The sequence below is a fragment of the Sorex araneus genome, chromosome 1 (assembly GCF_027595985.1).
Source record: "Sorex araneus isolate mSorAra2 chromosome 1, mSorAra2.pri, whole genome shotgun sequence".
Classification (NCBI taxonomy): Eukaryota; Metazoa; Chordata; class Mammalia; order Eulipotyphla; family Soricidae; genus Sorex; species Sorex araneus.
The window spans coordinates 308,981,628-308,999,995 of NC_073302.1; the positions used below are offsets into that span (position 1 = coordinate 308,981,628).

At 35.0% G+C, this 18,368-nt stretch overlaps 1 protein-coding gene across 2 annotated transcripts in view; it reads left to right on the forward strand.

The window, feature by feature from the left end:
* Positions 1 to 18,368, forward strand: part of GPM6A (glycoprotein M6A) — a 283,312-nt gene that overhangs the window by 236,727 nt on the left and 28,217 nt on the right. For both annotated transcript variants that reach the window (XM_055121162.1, XM_004614682.2), the window contains exon 2: positions 9,493 to 9,685. In XM_055121162.1, coding sequence (XP_054977137.1) covers positions 9,493 to 9,685 — 193 coding nt within the window. The remainder of the gene's footprint in view (positions 1 to 9,492; positions 9,686 to 18,368) is intronic.

Sequence of the window (18,368 nt, forward strand, 5' to 3'; positions counted from 1 at the left end):
TTTGAAGGGCATTTTTGTGCACTACTATTTCAATAATTTGGAAGTCAGTCTTCTGATTTGTTGATGATACCCTCATTTTTCGATTTGTGGATCACTATTTGTCTTATTGGTCTTAAAGTAAACAAAATAAATATCACAACAAAACTAGATAATTCAGTACCATATTTTGAGGAAATTTTCTGAGAATATGCTAGAGTTTTTCTAAATTTATTTCTCTCTAGTGTATAATGTCAAAAAGGATGGAGATGGGGGGGGTGCTGGTTGATCACTATTATATGTCAGGGATATAAAAAGCACCAGTAGCTGCTCAAAATGCATTCGGCAAATGATATATATTGCTGGTGACCTGGTGCCCATGCTACTGGGAAAATATTGGGGAAGAAAGTTAACATGTGGAATGCATTTAATATTTCATATAGTCAATTCTGGGACAAATTTTTATTCTATTCTACCCAAGAGACCTGTTTTCTGGTGTCACAGAATAAGAGAGTCAGGTGGGCCCAACATTTCTAACATACCTAACATTTCTATCCATACCCAAGGATTCTAAGTCTAAATTAGATTGTTACAATTCTTGAGTTCTCTGAAAATAAATTCTCTTATGTCAGGTGATAATTTAACTTTTTTCTTTCTGATGCCGAGCTTGGTTTAAAATACCATCTTACTGCTCATGGTCCAAACTGGTGTTATTTGAAGAGATTCTGAGCGTAAGCATCTCATGCTCAGCAGGGCTGACTCTGATGAAGAAGCAGTAGGTGGTAGAGACTAGGCACTCCAGAATAAGGACCACCTTCATGAGGGGGGTCTGTCAATTTGGGGACACATGGCGTCTCAATTTCACAAAACTTGTGATAATTTGATAATTTTCTGACTTTTTTTATTGGATCTCTTTCTGTTTGGATGTAGGTTTTAGAATTCCTCCTCTGATCTCCAAAATAGCTCATTTTCTTAAAGTTGCCATTATTTACCTGTATCCTTTCTATGTCTTTTACCTATTACATTAAAATGTAAGCCTTTATGTGTTTTCCTAATGAAAGCCTTAACCTTTTTGTTTAATGACTAAGTTTTAGAAATTCATATTTCAAGAATGCTTAATTATATCCTCTGAGAATCAATATGTTTAATTATATCCTCTGAGAATCAATGAGTGTGTATGTGTCTGTTTATGTACCCTTTTAATATTATCAACTGACTGATTTGGCTATCATTTCTCTGTTTTATTTGTGCATGCATTTTATTTTGTTTTCTTTTTCAAGTTGGGGACTTTTCTCAAACACCTAGTGATCTCTTATTGTCCCTTTGTAAGTAAGGATAAACTCTAAGACTAGAAGACAAACAAATTTGCTCTTGAAAAACAATGAAAATTATGAAATTAAATATTTTTTGACTTAAAGTACATTATTAATAAACCATTACTTAAATATACATCAATGTGCATTCAAGTCAGTAGGGAATAATTTTTATGAGGCCAGTATGATAAATAACATGGTAATCCATGAAAAAAAATTGTGTTCATAATGAACAGAACATAAGACATGAATTAGCTGACAAGAAGAATGCATAGAATAAAAATGAAAGAAGAAAAAAGAAAAATATTGTACCAACAGTAGGACCAAAAAAAATGTACAGAAGATTAATTGATAAAGTAAAATTCTGTATGCGTGCTGAATGTAGACTAGAGACTGAACACAATGGCCACTCAACACCCCTATTGCAAACCCAAACCACAACACCTAATTAGAGAGAGAGAACAAAAGGGAATACCTGGCCACAGTGGCAGCGTGGGGGGAGATGGGGTTGTGGGGGTGGGAGGGATGCTGGGTTTATTGGTAGTGGAGAATAGGAACTGGTGAAGGGATGGGTTCTCGAACATTGTATGAGGGAAACATGAGCACAAAAATGTATAAATCTGTAACTGTACCCTCACGGTGATTCACTAATTAAAAAATAAATAAATTTTTTAAAAAGTAAAATTCTATATGGCAACAATATGCAACTTAATGGTATATATTAATTTTCACTTGATTTCCAAGTGCCTATAAAAATGAACTTATCAAACAGACATAAGAGATAAAAAAATTACATAGTTCTATAATCATTAGAAGGTTTGAGCTGTAATTAAATTTTTTTTCTATTAAAGTACACAAGAGGCATGGATAGTCTTGCTGGCTAGGCCTATCAAATATTTATTGTGCAGATAGTGATGGTCTATGCAAACTCTCTAGGAGTTTAGAAAAATATCACTTTCCAAGGCAAATAAAAAACTGTCAAATGAGAATGCAATGTTTGACGGCAGTCACATGCATCAGCCCCATTCCTTCTATGGCCTCCCTACACACACACACACACACACACACACACACACACACACACACACCCTGTCCAAACATAGGTGCACTCCTGCCTCACCATCTGCTTTCTCTCCTTTTGGAACTCTGTTCTTTTGGTTAATTTAGTTTAGTTTACTTTAGTTTGGGGGTCACACCTGGCAGTGTTCAGGGCTTACTCCTAACTCTGTCCTGCTGGCGGGGTGGTGCTGGAGACCTTATGGGTTGCTGGGGATGGAACCTGGGCATTGTGGCAAGTGCTCTAGAGCCAGCTGTGCTATCTCTCCAACCCTGGGACTCTATTTTTTGCAGAGCCTCTTGACTCTGTACATCCTTTATGTCTCTTCACCTGTGTTGTATCAATGATTCCTCCCTGTCTTTGCCCAAAGATCAAAACAATTCAACTGCCCTTCATTGGTTTTCATCTCTGCGTGTTTCACAATTTCACTGTCATTCCTTCTGCCTTGTTTATCATACGTCTCCCACCTCAAGAATGACAGCAGAGATTTTTGGTTTTGTTTACTTCCACAGTGCCAGTGATTTGCATAGTGCCTGGCACCTGGTGAGGACGCAGTAACTATTTTTGGAATGAATTCATAAATGCAAAAGTATTGAACGAATTATTTAGCATGGCAAGTTTAGTGGTGCATTAAAAATGTAGTCTGACTCAGTGGACATTTTCTCAAAAATGCAAGTTCAGTTTGAGTCAGAAAAAATTATAAAAATGGTAGTAAAGAGAAAAAAATCAAACTAATTTAACTAGCTGGGGAAAATATGTTATGAAATTCAAAATTAGGAACCTTTCAATAAACCACAGCAAGTCATTTCTCAATAATCATATTTTATGGTAAAATACACAAATTCTTTCTTTAACATCAGTAATAAGATGCTTTTTATTCTTCTCTTCTCAGAGCATTTTATCCAAAGATTAAGACAACATATTGTTTTTTGAAAAGTACAAATATTGGGGCTGGAGTGATAGCACAGTGGGTAGGGTGTTTACCTTGCATGCGGCCGACCTGAGTTCGATTCCCAGCATCCCATATGGTCCTCCAAGCACTGCCAGGAGTAATTTCTGAATGCAGAGCCAGAGTAACCCCTGATCATCGCCGGGTGTGACCCAAAAAGAAAAAAAAAAAGAAAAGAAAAGTACAAATATTAAAAAGAAAGAAAGCTCAAAATTTCAGAGGTAGTATAATTGCTAATATAATGAAACTCAAAGTATTACACAGAATTAAAACAATTTAGCTAAACTATCTTGCTAAGTTTCTAGGTATATAACCGGTATAAAAAATACTGCTCAAAATCTCAACATGAAATCAAACTACTTCTAAAATTTAAACAGTAATGTAAAAAGACTCTGAATAGCTTGATGTATATGTGATAGATGAACACTTTGAAGGCATTTTCTCTACCACATACCAGGACACATTATGAGGCAGTTGCAATATTGGCCCAAGAATAGACCGATAAACTGATGCATGGTAATAAAAAGCCCACATTCACACCCACAACTTTCTGAATTTTTGGTAATGACAAAAATGATATTGCAGGTCCATGGGAAGTGAATCAAGTCTTTGGTATATGGTGCTGAGACAAACTTACCAATATGTAAATTGTCAGTAGGGTCTTTGAGAGAATCTCATTGTGTCCCCCCATCAGTGGAGCGTCTCTCAGGGGGCTCTTTATCTTTCTCCCTTTGGTTCTTTCCCCCTTGTTTATTTTAGTGGCCTTTGTGGAGTGAGCACAGTTTTTCTTTCCGAATATTTCAACGCTGGTGAATTATCATGAGCTCACCTTATTACAAAGGATCACTGGTGCTTCCATTTTCTCTGAAAAACTTATGTCAATGAAAAGCCACTCATAAAATCAGTCAAGACTGGACAAATACTTATGTCTTTTAAACTCTTTGAAAAACACCCCTTGATAACTGTTGTCATGTAAACAACGAAAGAGGTAGAGTATGCATTCATTTGAGAAAGTCAAAGCAAAAGCAAGGGATGGATATGAAAAATGCTTCTTTGTGTATACACATAGCGTCTACATCACTTAAATTCCGTCAATATTTAAAGCATCCTCCTTATTCATTTGAGTAATAAATTTCTATTCTTATGTATCTATTTTTTCTATACAAAGCAATCTTTACTGTTTCTAGTGTTTCTTTAGGAAAACAAGATGTTTTTCTCCAGTACCCACCTCCTATTCTCTTGCCACTATCTAGTTAATAGGGTGCAGTAAAGTGCAGAGATGGGAGGCTGCAGAGCTCTCTGCTTTAAAGGATGATCACTGGGAACAAATCCTGGGCCCTGAGGCTTGGTTGCTATGGTGATTCTGCTGCTCTGCCAAGGCTCCTTCTCACTGTGGGTGGAAAAGAAGCTCCCTGCCAGCAACGATGTGGGATTGCTGGCAGCTGGAGAGAATACTGAAATGATGCCTGCTTCCCCAGATGGGAGATCTGAGAGTCCGCTTGCAAATGCAATGGGCAACTCAGACCCCAAGGAAGAATTGAATCATTAAGATTCGGCCTAGCAAAAATGTGAACCCGGCACTTTTTGAGGAGATACTTAAAGTTTCTTACTTTGAACTCAGGCTTTCCAGTGGGTCAGGACTCAAAGGGGGGAAAAAAATCGAAGTTGACCTGGCAGTAAGGAAAATCACAGGAGCTTGTCTTTGTCAATAGACATAATAGAATGTCAAAGGTTCAAAATGGTGGTGTTAACGGGGCAAGTCAAAAGTATGTGTTGTTTTAATGTAGAGATCCTAAGCACCTTCAGATGTGTGTTAACTAAGTGTTCGCAAATTGGATTGGCCCACTATTGATTTTTATTTCATGCTTTTCTGAGTTTATTTGATGCTGTTCTGTAACAGCTGCCTCAAGCCACATCCCTACCATGCAATGGGCATCCTAGATGACCAGACTTCTTGCATGGAGTCTGGTATTAGTCTCTAAAAACCATAACCACCAAGAAAGAGAAGCTTACTGTGAATTAGTAATGAAATGATTCAGAAGCCCTTGATGGCAGCTTTATGAATTCCCAGTGGGCCTACCACTCCTTTTCTTCCTGAGTCATTCTAATTCTTACTTTACCTTTATTCTTATTCATTCTAGGTCTGCTATCCAACTAAAGTAGTTTCTGTCCGTACTTTGATGTCTGCACTCATTTCATTTTGTCTTCATATCTCTAATGTCTGCAATAGAAATCTCCCATACTCATTTGAAACTCTTGAAGAATAGTAGGGAAGAGAAATCACAGAACAATGGGACTTACTTGAAATCGTTGGGTTGTTTGGGAGACTTTCCAAAATTAGAGGTGACTGTTCTTCTGGTTGATAGTAAATAAATTTTTAATTAAAAAATGGTTAGATGTAAATTTTACCAACCTTGCTCTCTCCCCCACAAAACAAAATCAATCCAATGAGTTCTTTGTTATCCTGTCAATTGCCCCCAAAACTGTGTTCAATGATATTCAAATACACACAAGGTCTCATCCATCTGCCAGTGAAATTTTTTCCATCATAGGAAGTGTCAAGCTGTTCTAACCTTTTTTTTTTAACTTCGTCGTGTGTGTGTATGTGTGTGCATGTGTGCTGTGTAGGAACATTCTAGAAATTATTTTGCCTGTATGAGCAAGAGCTGTGGAAGAGGAGAGTTGTTCCAACCTCTGATTTTACTCCTCTGGCACAGAAAAGATAAATAATTCTCATTAAGAGTGATCACATCCCAATGATGCTATGAAGTGCATACATATGCCTTCTAGGTAAAGTGTGCACAGGTATCCTTATGAATACCTAAATCCAGTAAATGGCAACTCGTTTACCAGTCTCATTTGATGTTTCTGATAAAACCAAGTCAAAATCATGAAATCATGGAGAGATCATCAGTGTAGTTTCAGCATTGCAAAGGAGTATTTGACCAGGAAGTTTCCGAAAAAGAAAAAAGTAGGAGGAAATTTTTGAAATCTCTTTCTCTCTCTCTCTAAGCATATATATGTATGTATATAGAGAGATATCTAGATAATATGCATATCTCATATCTATCTATATAGAGAATATATAGACATATGTAGATAGATTATCATCATCATCATCATCATCATCATCATCCTGTTGATCGTCAAATTTCTCCAGCAGTCTCAGTAACATCTCCATTTGTCCTAGCCCTGAGGTTTTAGAAGCCTCTCTTTACTCGTCCTTCCCAACGATGCCACATTGGAGGCTCTTTCAGGTTAAGGGGAATGAGACCCAGCATTGTTACTGGTTTTGGCATACGAATATGCCATGGGGAGTTTGTGAGGCTCTCCTATGTGGGCAGGAAACTCTCGGTAGCTTGCCATGTTCTCCCAGAGGGAGAAGTAAGCTATGTCTATAAGATGCTTCCGGGAGCTTGCTTTTAAGTCTCTGGAGGTTGGCCGTTGGTGGGATTACACTGGCCAGGGGCAGTCCCTGGGTGTGACCGCCTCGCTACTAGAAAATGGGAAATCTGGGCGGAAAAGGCCCAGTCCCAATCAATCCGAGCAGGCTTGGAGATCTCGGCTCTGGGTCCCACACACCTGGGTTCCTCTGCCGGTACCTCCATGTGTGAGGCATGCTCACAAATCATGCTCGTGTAGATAGATATACATGCATATAGATAGATATACATATATATTCTGTCTATTTATAGATATCTACATATCTATGTATCTATGTCTCTCTCTCTATAGATATATGTCTACATATATCTATATATGCCTATATATAGATATATGCTTATATGCATCTAGATATATAGATATCTAAATAAATATATTCTATCTATAAATATTTATATATCTCTATATATCTAGATATGTCTATATATATTTATAGATAGAAAAATATAGAGAAATATATGTACATTGATATATATTGTATCTATATATTCTATATTCTATATATAGGTATCTACATATACCTATCTATAGATATATACTCTATTCTATTTCTCTCTCTAGATAGATATGAGAGAGATAGAGATGTCATCCCACATAATGCTCTTAATTAATCATCCCTCTTATTTTAAATTTCCCTTTTTCACCAGTGGCAGGCACAGAGTTTTCTCATATATCTTATTACAAAATGTAGATACTTAAGTGTCTGTTAATCTTTTTGAAGAAGGTATCTAGATGTCAACTAGAAAATTCTGATATTTATCTTGAATACTAATAATCCTGATACTTTGATTTCAGGGGCTAAATATTTGCACACAGCTTTTGAATAATTTAAGACTAAAGTGATATGATTTCAAAATGTCATGCGATTACTTGACCACATTTTTGAAAACTATATTAAAACAAAATATAGTTTGTTGTGTTCACAATAGAGTAAAGCAAATACTAATATTGATATAAATATTAGTACTTATTAAATTCATACTTAATATTAATAGAAGCAACATTAATGGGTTGTTATACTTTTTCATGTACTATGTTATATGCTAACTCTAATTCACATAAGTGAAATTATGAGCGAAATTCTTCCTGTCACCCCCATCTTTTTCTTTTAGAATTATAAATGAAAGCAATTATTGTATCATAGATAAAGTAGTAATGTCAGTTTTCTAAGCTGCCCTGATCTCTTTCTATTGTGTCACTCTCTCTCCCATTTACATTTTTACCATTCCCCATAGGAGAAATAGTTTTTCCATTGTTAGTCACTACAAAAATCGAATACATACATATCTGAACTTAGAAGATTCTAAGATAATGTGCTTCTATATATGCAATTCACAAACGTTTGTCATCATTCCCTTTTCACTTAAAAAATGCACTATGAAAGCATTAGTTGAAAATGATCACTCTGAACAATAATTGAGTGTTGAAAGTAGGTTCATTATTGCAAACCATATGCATAAAATGAGAGAGAGAAAGAGAAAGAGAGAGAGAGAGAGAGAGAGAGAGAGAGAGAGAGAGAAAGAAGGAGCCTACCAAAGGCAATTTGGAGTGGGGGGGGTGATTTGAGTAGGGTGGGAGGAAAACTGGGGACATTGGTGACAAGAAATTACACTGGTGGAGGCATGGGTGTTGGAACATTGCATGAAGGAAACCCAATCATGAACAGTTTTGTAATTCTCTATCTCATGGTGATTCAATAAAATTAAAAATATATATATTTTAAAAAGAAAAAATGCAGGCCAAATTTATTGACAACCTTCAGGTTTCAATTCAGTGTTTAAGAGAAAACTAAAGCGAGTCCAAAGTAATAGGAATCATTAAAATTAAGGCCATCAGGTTAGGAGAGCCAAGATGGAATGATATGCAGCTGTGTTTCAAGGATAATTATTGTAGGATGTCTGTGTTGAAAAGAAAGAACTTCTTTGATTTTGGGGTATAAGAGAAAGCTAAATGGGGGAGGAAATAGCATTATAGTATCTGTGAAGAATGGATTTATAAAAACTCAATTTTTATACCTCCCAAAGCTTGATAGGATTTAATTTATATATTGACCTCATGTCATCTCTATATGCAAATATACTTTCCCTTGATTTGTAGCACTGTAGGTCTGATACATTTACACAATGGACTACTATACAGGAGCTAGCAAAGATAAAGTCATGAAATTTGCTTACAAGTAGATGGACATGGATAGTTTCATGCTAAGAGAAACGAGTCAGAAAGAGAGGGACAATATAGGATGACTGCATTCATTTGTGCAATATAAAATAACATAATAAGAGACTGACACCCAAGGACAGTAGAGACAGCGCCAGGAGGATAACTTCATGGTTTGGTAGTCTGCCTCATGAGCTGGGGAAGAAGGCAGTTGGGATGGAGAAGAAATCACTAAGTCAATGATGGTTGGAGGGATTATTTGGGATGGGAGATGTGTGCTGGAAAAGTAGACAAAGGACTGAACATTATAACCTCTCAGTATCTGTATCACAAACCACAATGCCCCAAAGTAGAGAGAGAATAAAAAGGAAGGTGCCTATAACAGAAGTAGGGGGTAAGGTGGGGGTGTCGGGAAGGATACTGGGAACATTGGTGGTGGAAAACGCGCACTGGTAGAGGGATGGTGTTTGATCATTGTATGACTGAAAATCATGAAAGCTTTTTTAAAAACTATATCCAATGGTGATTCAATACAAAAAAGAGAAATTTTGAATGAGCCCCCAATATTGAGTGTTATCTTTTCTCTTGTTCTATAGGGTGCTTTGAGTGCTGTATTAAGTGTCTGGGAGGCATTCCCTATGCCTCGCTGATTGCCACCATCCTGCTCTATGCTGGTGTTGCCCTGTTCTGTGGCTGCGGTCATGAGGCGCTTTCCGGAACTGTCAACATTCTGCAAACCTACTTTGAGATGGCAAGAACTGCTGGAGATACACTGGACGTCTTTACCATGTAAGCCATTCAATTGTTTCTTCTTATTTTGAGGGTGCAAGCCTGTATTTCTTTATGCTAAATAAACAGGGGTAAAGAGGGCAGGAAGTGCTACTTATGAACACACAATTCTGAGAATATTACAGGAGTCAAAAGAACATTGATTTTTATTACGCGTATGGGACAGAGCAGAAAATCAGATGCCAACATAATCTATGTTTTAATTTGACTGTAAAGTTTTATCCTACATCCAATTACCATTTGGTGGAATACTTTCATTTATCTTACTCTTCTAATTTAAGCAGGGGATGTTCTAATAGAATAGAACAGAGAGCAGAGAACAGAAACAGATAAAAATAGACTCTGGTGCCACGTTTCAGATGCTTACCAAAACCCTATGGGTGCTCCATGTTTTAAAATACTTAACTCAAACATGAGTAAAATAGCACCTTCCTTTCTTTACCTTATACAAACTATTATGATTATGTAGCAAACATTGTGACTTCTCTTGAAGTAATAAACCAATAAAGCATTACTAAGCTGCTCCTGATCAAGTTTCAATTATACAATGTTCTAACACCCATCCCTCCATCAGTGTAATTTCTCAGCAACAATGATTAGGGGGAGTTTTGTTTTTATTCTTACAACTCCATAAAAAGTAAGCTGCTCTTATTTTACCAGGGCAGTTCAAATTTGACTTGGTTTAATAATAATTAAGTACCTAATCTAATACTTGATGAGTAATGACAACTAACTAGGTAGAAGACAAATTTTTTCCACTTTCAATATAAAACATATGTAATGGTTACATTTTAAATACCTTTTAAGCTTTAAATTCTCTTAAGCAAGGTCTGGTTCAAAAATTCAGTTAATTTAACTTATCAAAGTTATTAATTCTCCTAGAAAATGAAAAGAGAAAGGTATTGCATATTTCTTTCAAGGAATAGAGCAAAAATTCCCTACCCTCGGAGGATAGTGGAGGGCAAGTAACCCCAGAAAAAGTAGATAAAATATATATCTTAAGAGATATTCAATATTTCTTATGATTGATCCGTTTTTACAGAAGTAAGTACAAGAAGAAGAGGAAGTTTAAGTGTTTACTTTTATATCTTAAATGCATTGGCAATTAAATCTTTGAAGATGTTTGCTTAGGAAAGGAGAAATATATCCAAAGCAAGCATACAACCTTTCCTTAACCTCCCAAACACTTAGAGGCATTAAGAAGAGGAGAGAGTTGATAGTCAGAAAGAGAGGACAGACATAGAGGGACTGCACTCATTTGTGGAGTATAGAATAACATTACATGAGGCTGACACCCGAGGACAGTAGATAACAAGGGCCAGGGGGATTACCCCATAGCTGGAAGCCTGCTTCATGAGCAGAGAGGAGAAGGCAGATGGAATAGAAAAGAGATCACTAATAAAATGATGGCTGGAGGAACCAGTCGGGATGGGAGATGTGTGCTGAAAGTAGATAATGGACCAAACACAATGACCTCTCAGTGTCTGTGTTGCAAGCCATAATGCCTAAAAGTAGAGAGAGTATGGGGAATAGTGTCTGCCATAGAGGCAGGGGGAGGGTGGGAAAGGGGGTGGGGTATACCTGGGATATTGGTGTTGGGGAATGTGCAATGTGCACTGGTTGGAGGGATGGATGGGTGTTTGATCATTGTAAGATTGTAACCCAAACATGAAAGCTTGTAACTATCTCAAAATGATTCAATAAGATTTAAAAAGAAAAGAGTTGATTACCCAACCATTTGGTTTTAAATGAAATTATCTGAAGATAAAATCTTTAATTCTGAAGTATAAGTTTAGGATTTTATCAATGGCTTTGACAAGAAGAAATTCAGGTTCAATAGCAAAATTTTAAAAATAAATACATAAAAATAAAAAGGGAATTAAATAATTTTGTTTACATTTGCCTATAAAACAATTGCATGAACTATTTCTGAAAATGAGAATTATCCATAACATTTAAGTAAATTAAAAATAAATTTTAAATTTCAATTAAGTACCACCATAGAATGAATTAATCCTTGAACATTTATCAATATTATTCATCTTTTGAATATTATTTGAATATAGTTAATTATTGTGTTTTGGATTGTTTAAGGTTTCAGAGAACCTTAAGAAAATGACTTCATTCACATATTTTAATGTGATAAAATTGACATTTTCTTTTTAGTTAAATCTCAGCCTACACTGGACAAAATATGTTTTCACTGTGCATTATTTTAAGCTTCCACAGATGTCCTTAAAATCTACAGATTCTCTATATTTAGGATACATCCAAATTGCTAAGTTCAATTACAGACAGAAACTTGTACGATCTCATAGACTTAATAAACGGCATGATGCAATTGTATATATCTATCAAAAACCTATTGTCAAGCTTGATCGTTTTCTTACAGAGTTATGCCAAAGCACAGAAGGAATAGTTATGTGTGGGTGTTCAGAAGAAATTTTGGTGATTATTTTCTTAGCATGACACTTATACTTTTGATATATTTCATATTGAAAATGAAATATGAGATAAATATTACATATTTATAGTAAGAACACACTTTTATTGACACTCAATAAAAATGTGTATTCAAATGATCACTCCTCACGGTTTATATTAACTGAAATTTCTTATGCCAAATCCAAGAGGTAGAGATTACCCTAGCTAGGTCTTCTTACAGGAATTTCTGAAGAATTGATAAAGCTAAGTGGAAACAGAAATAGTAAAATAAGAAAATGTAAAACAGAGATGAACAAAAGATGTCTTCACAGATGATATAGCCAAAGTAAGCCAAGATAAATATGAAAAGAATGTGATTCTGAAGAAAAGATTTGTTGGCCAACTTCATTAATTCAAAAATGTTTATACCTCTCGTGCTTGAGTTATCCAAACTGAGCACTTACATCATTTAACAGTTTGTTAACCGGATGTATAAAGATAAAACCAACTGTCCTATAACCAAACCTTCTGCCTGTGATCTTCAGGATGCAAGGAGTAAATCCTATCTTTATATCAACTTTTAAATAATCTCCCTAACCTCCATCATGGCCACCTCTGATACAGAGACACATATCTCAATATAATCAATAGTCTTCAGGGACAGATTTTAAGGGCTAGCTTGCTGAAATGTGGCTATTCAGTTACACAGATCATCTAAACATAAAAAATCTGCTTCTCAGGAATAAATTTACAAATGATTTCTATTTGCATACAGTTTATATTTATTTTGGATATACCATTCTATATGCCACTACTCCTCACCAGTGGAAGAAGGTGTGAAATGTATGTATCTTCAATTTACATGATCAAATTGATAATTTTGTAATATTCCATTTGAGTACAGAGACTTGAAGTAGGAGGAGAGAAAGTCAATTTCTTAAAAATTTTGTAACCCATAAATTGTTTTTGAAGTATGACACTGTACCATTCTCATCTGATTAGTTTCTTTGGAGCATTTTTCCCTTAATTTGTGAGTTTAGTCCTTTAAGTGCTTGGTCATTTTTTTCTCTAAATGTATCAGGGCTGGAGCGGTAATCTAACGGGTCGGGCATTTGCCTTGCATGTGGCAGACCTGGGTTCCATCACTGGCATCCCGTATGGTCCTTCAAGCACCAACAGGAGTGATTCCTGATTGCAGAGCCAGGAGTAAACCCTGAGTATCGCCGACCCTCCCCCCAAAAGAGCCAGAAAAAATGTATCAAGTGTATAGACTAACTTACTTCCCAATGAGGAAATCTTTCTTTATACTAACCATAACTTCTGTTAGTTATGGCGATTCTGGCTCCATCAACACTGAAAGAGATCTGTTCTATCACTCTGTACTATGGATTGAGATTTATTTCTTAATTTGCAATTCAGATTTTCTTATCTGAGAGTATTTTAGCAAGTTGTTATTACTTTGTTCTATCAATTTTATTTGAGTGAATCAATAATTTATAGAGCAGGTATTTTACTCCTTCCAAGAAGATTTATAAAGGGAAGTGGAAAATGAAAACTTGTTTAAAGTTAGAATTTGTAAAATCACCAAACTTCTAATTTTGCTAGTGACTTGGGTGTTTTAATGATTCTCATGAATAATGGACAAAAGACATCTTAATCATAAAAGTAACACTCCTGTTATTTAGTAGATAATCATTATTTCATATTTAAACAAATTTTCATGGTATTTTTGTGAATCATTTATGTAAAATTTTTTTTTGTGACTTAAAGAACTTTCTAGAAGTCAGAGTTTTCTACAGAGTACACAGAATACCTTGAAATAATGTAATTTGCCCCTCAGACAGATTGGAAATGATAATTCACTTGCTAAACCTTAGTCTTATTTAATCAAGAACAGCTATTTTAGTCTTAAAGCCTATTTTATTAATTGGGTTATTTCGGATATAGCACTGTAGCACTGTCATCCCCTTGTTCATCGATTTGCTCGAGTAGGCACCAGTAATGTCTCCATTGTGAGATTTGTTGTTACTCTTTTTGGCATATCAAACACGCCATGGTAGCTTGCCAGGCTCTGACATATTTTGAATACAAAGTGTAAAATTACTTATTTGTAATACCTTTAATGTATTACACATATAATATTCCAATCTTTAAAAATGCAGATCTTTTGGAGGATAATCTTTGTGTCTCATTTGTTGTAGAATGAATTCTTTCCTTTAGCCAAAAATAATGGGTCATGCCATGTACTGAACATCATACTAATCTCTAAGGCTACAAAGAACAAGACAAATATTTTGTCTTAGAGCCATAGCATAGGAAAGACATGTTATCAAGCCTTATTAAAGACATACAAATCAGAAAATGACAGCGTTAATACTTGACTTGATTCCTAGGATGCATGCTGTTAATAATACAGAGGAAATAGAGAATCTAAAATTACTATTATTTATACTGAAATAGAATAAAATAAGCTTAACATGGACCAGAATAGAAAGAATCAAAAGAAACCCAAGTTCTGATAAAACAGAGGTATTTCTCTACTTGGTATTCACACAGAAAAGCATACAGCTATATTGGAAGTTAAAATCTAAATATAAGGGAATATTTAAAGTCTAAAGGAAAATGTAGCTTAAGTTTTCACTTCTTTTGGAGCAAGAAAATAAGAAAAATTATTATAGCTTATATAAGTACTCATAATTTTAATAAATATTTTGCACAAATTAATCTGTAAGTGTTAATATATGACCTTATTTTACTATAGTTATAATTAAAATATAGAATAAGATAATTAAATATAAATAATTAAAATATAAATCCCTGAAAATAATATATAAGGTCTTTCAGAATCTAACTTCATCTACTGTCTGTATCTTACCTTGTTTCAATATTGCATTCACTTAGAATTCACCAGCTACACTGGATTTCCATAAACATTAAAACCCAGTTCTTCCTTAGAATAGTTTTTCTTGAGTCATCCTACCTGATATTTCTGATCCTAAGTCCCCACTTACATGATTTGATTTTATTTACATCATAATTATGTATGTAAAATACCATCTACTTTTCTTTCAAAGGCTGTATAGACAAACCTTGTTAGAATCCCAGGACTAAACCCCTTTGTTTTATCAGTTCTTCATAAATTATTTTTTTCTTATTCTAAAAGGCATAACAATTTGTTTGATTAGCATTAACATTATTCTATTTTACCAAGTATATTTATGCTATCAATTGAGCATATATATGCTATCAATCATTTATAATCTTTAATGAAATGTGTGTATATGTTTTGCCAAGATTTCTGCTAAGGTATTAATTCTGTGTTTAGGTACCTATTTTTTCCTAGTTTTTTTTATTGTTTTTGGGCTACAACTGGCAACATTCAGGGCTCTGCACTCTTGACTCTGCACTCAGAAATTACTCCTAGAAGTGCACATATGCTGGGGATTAACATGGGTGGGTCGAATGCAAGCCTTATCGCCTGTCCAATCTCTCAAGGCCCACTTTCCCCCTCGTTTCCTATTGTTTATCTTTATATTTATTTACATTTTAATTGCCTTCTGGTCACAGAAAGGGCCCTAGCATGCTCTGTGTTCTTGATAATAATGTTAGATACAGTCTTTGTCAGTCGGCTGGAGCACTATTAACAGTCCCTAGACTGGTTTTGTTTTCTTTATTTTCACAAGAACATATTTGCTATTACAGATAGCAAATTCATCAGAATTTAAAATTCACATTTAGAAAAAGATAACTTATATTTACCAAGTACTAAGGAAGTAGAATAATCTGTGTTTTTACCCTGGAAAGCAAAACTATTAAAACTAAGAATTCTGATTTGCTGCTATCTGATCCTACTGTGATAAGTGGCTTCAGTCATAGGATTAAAAAAGCATTCAGTTGACATGTTAGTGAGAAGAGATTCATTTTTATAGCAAAGTTTAGTTTTCCTCAATATATGAAGTTTCATGAAGTTTATTTCTGGATTGTTATTAAAATGTGATAAAGCTTAAGGGTTGAAGGCAATATGCTAGAATTAAAATTTTAATGATATAAATTTTAGAAATGGAATTTTGGATGTAGCATACTAGAAAAAAATTACCCTTGGATTGAAGAATAACTGCATGAGAGTACACTAAAATATCAATAAATCGAAACTAGGAATGATAGTACTGCAGGTAAGGCTCTGTCCTGCTCATGGCCAAACTGGGTTCCATCCTTGGCACCTGATATGGTCCCGAGATTTCTCCAGGAGTAATTCCTGAGCATAAAACAAGGAGTAAGTCCAGAGCACGGCGGGGTGTTACCCTCCCCATAAAAATCAAGCAAAAAGATATTTAACTTCAATAATGCATACAACTTGTGGCAGACCCTATTGTCTCTGTTGTTGCATGTGTCAACTTGGAGCTAGACACTTATACAAGTGAAATAAAATTGGTCTTCTTATCCACTTTAACTGTCCCTTCTTGGCTTTTCATTTGCCTTGGGAATGTCCAATTGTTAATTGGATTCTGAAAATGTTCTCTAGAGCATTGGTAAATTGGTATTTCAGTGGAGGTGTAAGAGTTGGGACTTCCTATTTCACTAACTTGTCCAGGCCCCCAAATTCATATTAATCTAATTAAAATTGATGTGTGTTGTTAGCCAAGCATTTACACTAGAAACATAATTATAAATTGTTGATATCCACTGCAGAGCATCCAAATCCTTTGCGTTTATCTTTTCAAAAGTTTGCTCTAACATTAAATAAATACATGGTTGTTATATACATTTAAATACATGGTAATAACAGTCAGTGGATTTCTTATGGCTTCTCAATATACATTTTTCTTCTTCTCTTCCTCCTACCCCCACCCACTTCTTTGTCTTTCTTCTTCTTTCTCGTTCTTTCTTCTTTTGTATCATACCCAGCAGAATTCAGGTATTATTCCTGACTCTAAGTAACTTCTGATTTAGGGTACTTAGGGTACCAGATGTGGTGTCAGACACTTAATTAGCTTTGGCTGTGTGCAAGACAAATGCCTTACCTCCTGTACTATCTTTATGGGCCCAAACACTATTGGTTTTCTCACAGTTGCAAAATATAGAGGCTTGACATCACTTCCACCATGTTGAAATGAATGTTTAAAATATACTCATTTAATTTATATTCAGTGCATGTTTATTTATAACTGAAAAATACTGGTAACCTTTTAAATATCCAAAGATATTGGTTGAGTAGATTATAATACAGATTCATATGCATATTTTATGTGTATATTTACTAGACAGTCTTTTTATATGGGTTTACATATTTTTGCTTATGTATTTTTTACCTTGATTCATATAAGAGAAACAAGAGATAAAGAAACTGAGATAAAGAACAAGAGATAAAGTAGCAACGAGAGTACCAAGTGCCAAGATTCTGGTTTCTAACACCATTAAAAGACTGGAACTTTTCCTGGGCCCAGGCTCCCTTCAGTGGACCAGCTGCTCGGGACCCCAGGACAGTACTTCCAGTTTGAGAACAAGGAAACAAAAGGGTCACCTTCTCCAGCCCTCCCTTTCCCTGAATTTCTTCCCTCTCCCTCCCAATAAAAACAGAAAGTACTAGAATTTAAAAAAAAAGCCTGGAACTTCTCAAAAAACATAGCTAATTTGGAAAGGAAAAAGATACATGCAAGATGAATCTAGAACATCCTACTATGTGGAAAGGCTACAGGGTCCCACTTGAAGGGTTTACCATGGACTATGTCTCAAACAATTTGAAACCAAAGAAATTTAGTGATTATTTATACATAAAAATTTAGGGAGAAACAGACATTCTTAATCCAATTTAAATAAATGAGTAGACAGAAAAACAAATAAATAGATGGAGGGAAGAAGGAATCCTTTTTACATTCAAATGCCTAGTATCAACTGATAAAGGTGAAGAAGTGCTAAGTTTACAGAATGAATGTTTTAAAAATATGATAGAACTATTGCATCAAGTAAGACTGTTACACTGAAAGCAAGTTTTGAAGAGGCGTAAGATATTTGCATTGTGTTAAAGTCTATTGTTATTAAGTGTTAGTAGCTTGGAAAACAATTATGTGATACCAAACCAGACATCATCTGGATAAGATGATTAGCTTCAGAGAATGATATGTGACTCGGGGTGTGATTCTCTTAAAGGAATACATAGTAGAACATGGGATCTGAATCTAATCAGGAGAGAACATCAACAAACCCCAAGTAAAGAACATTCTATTTAATAATGGGCTGGCATTTCTCAACTTAATGTCAT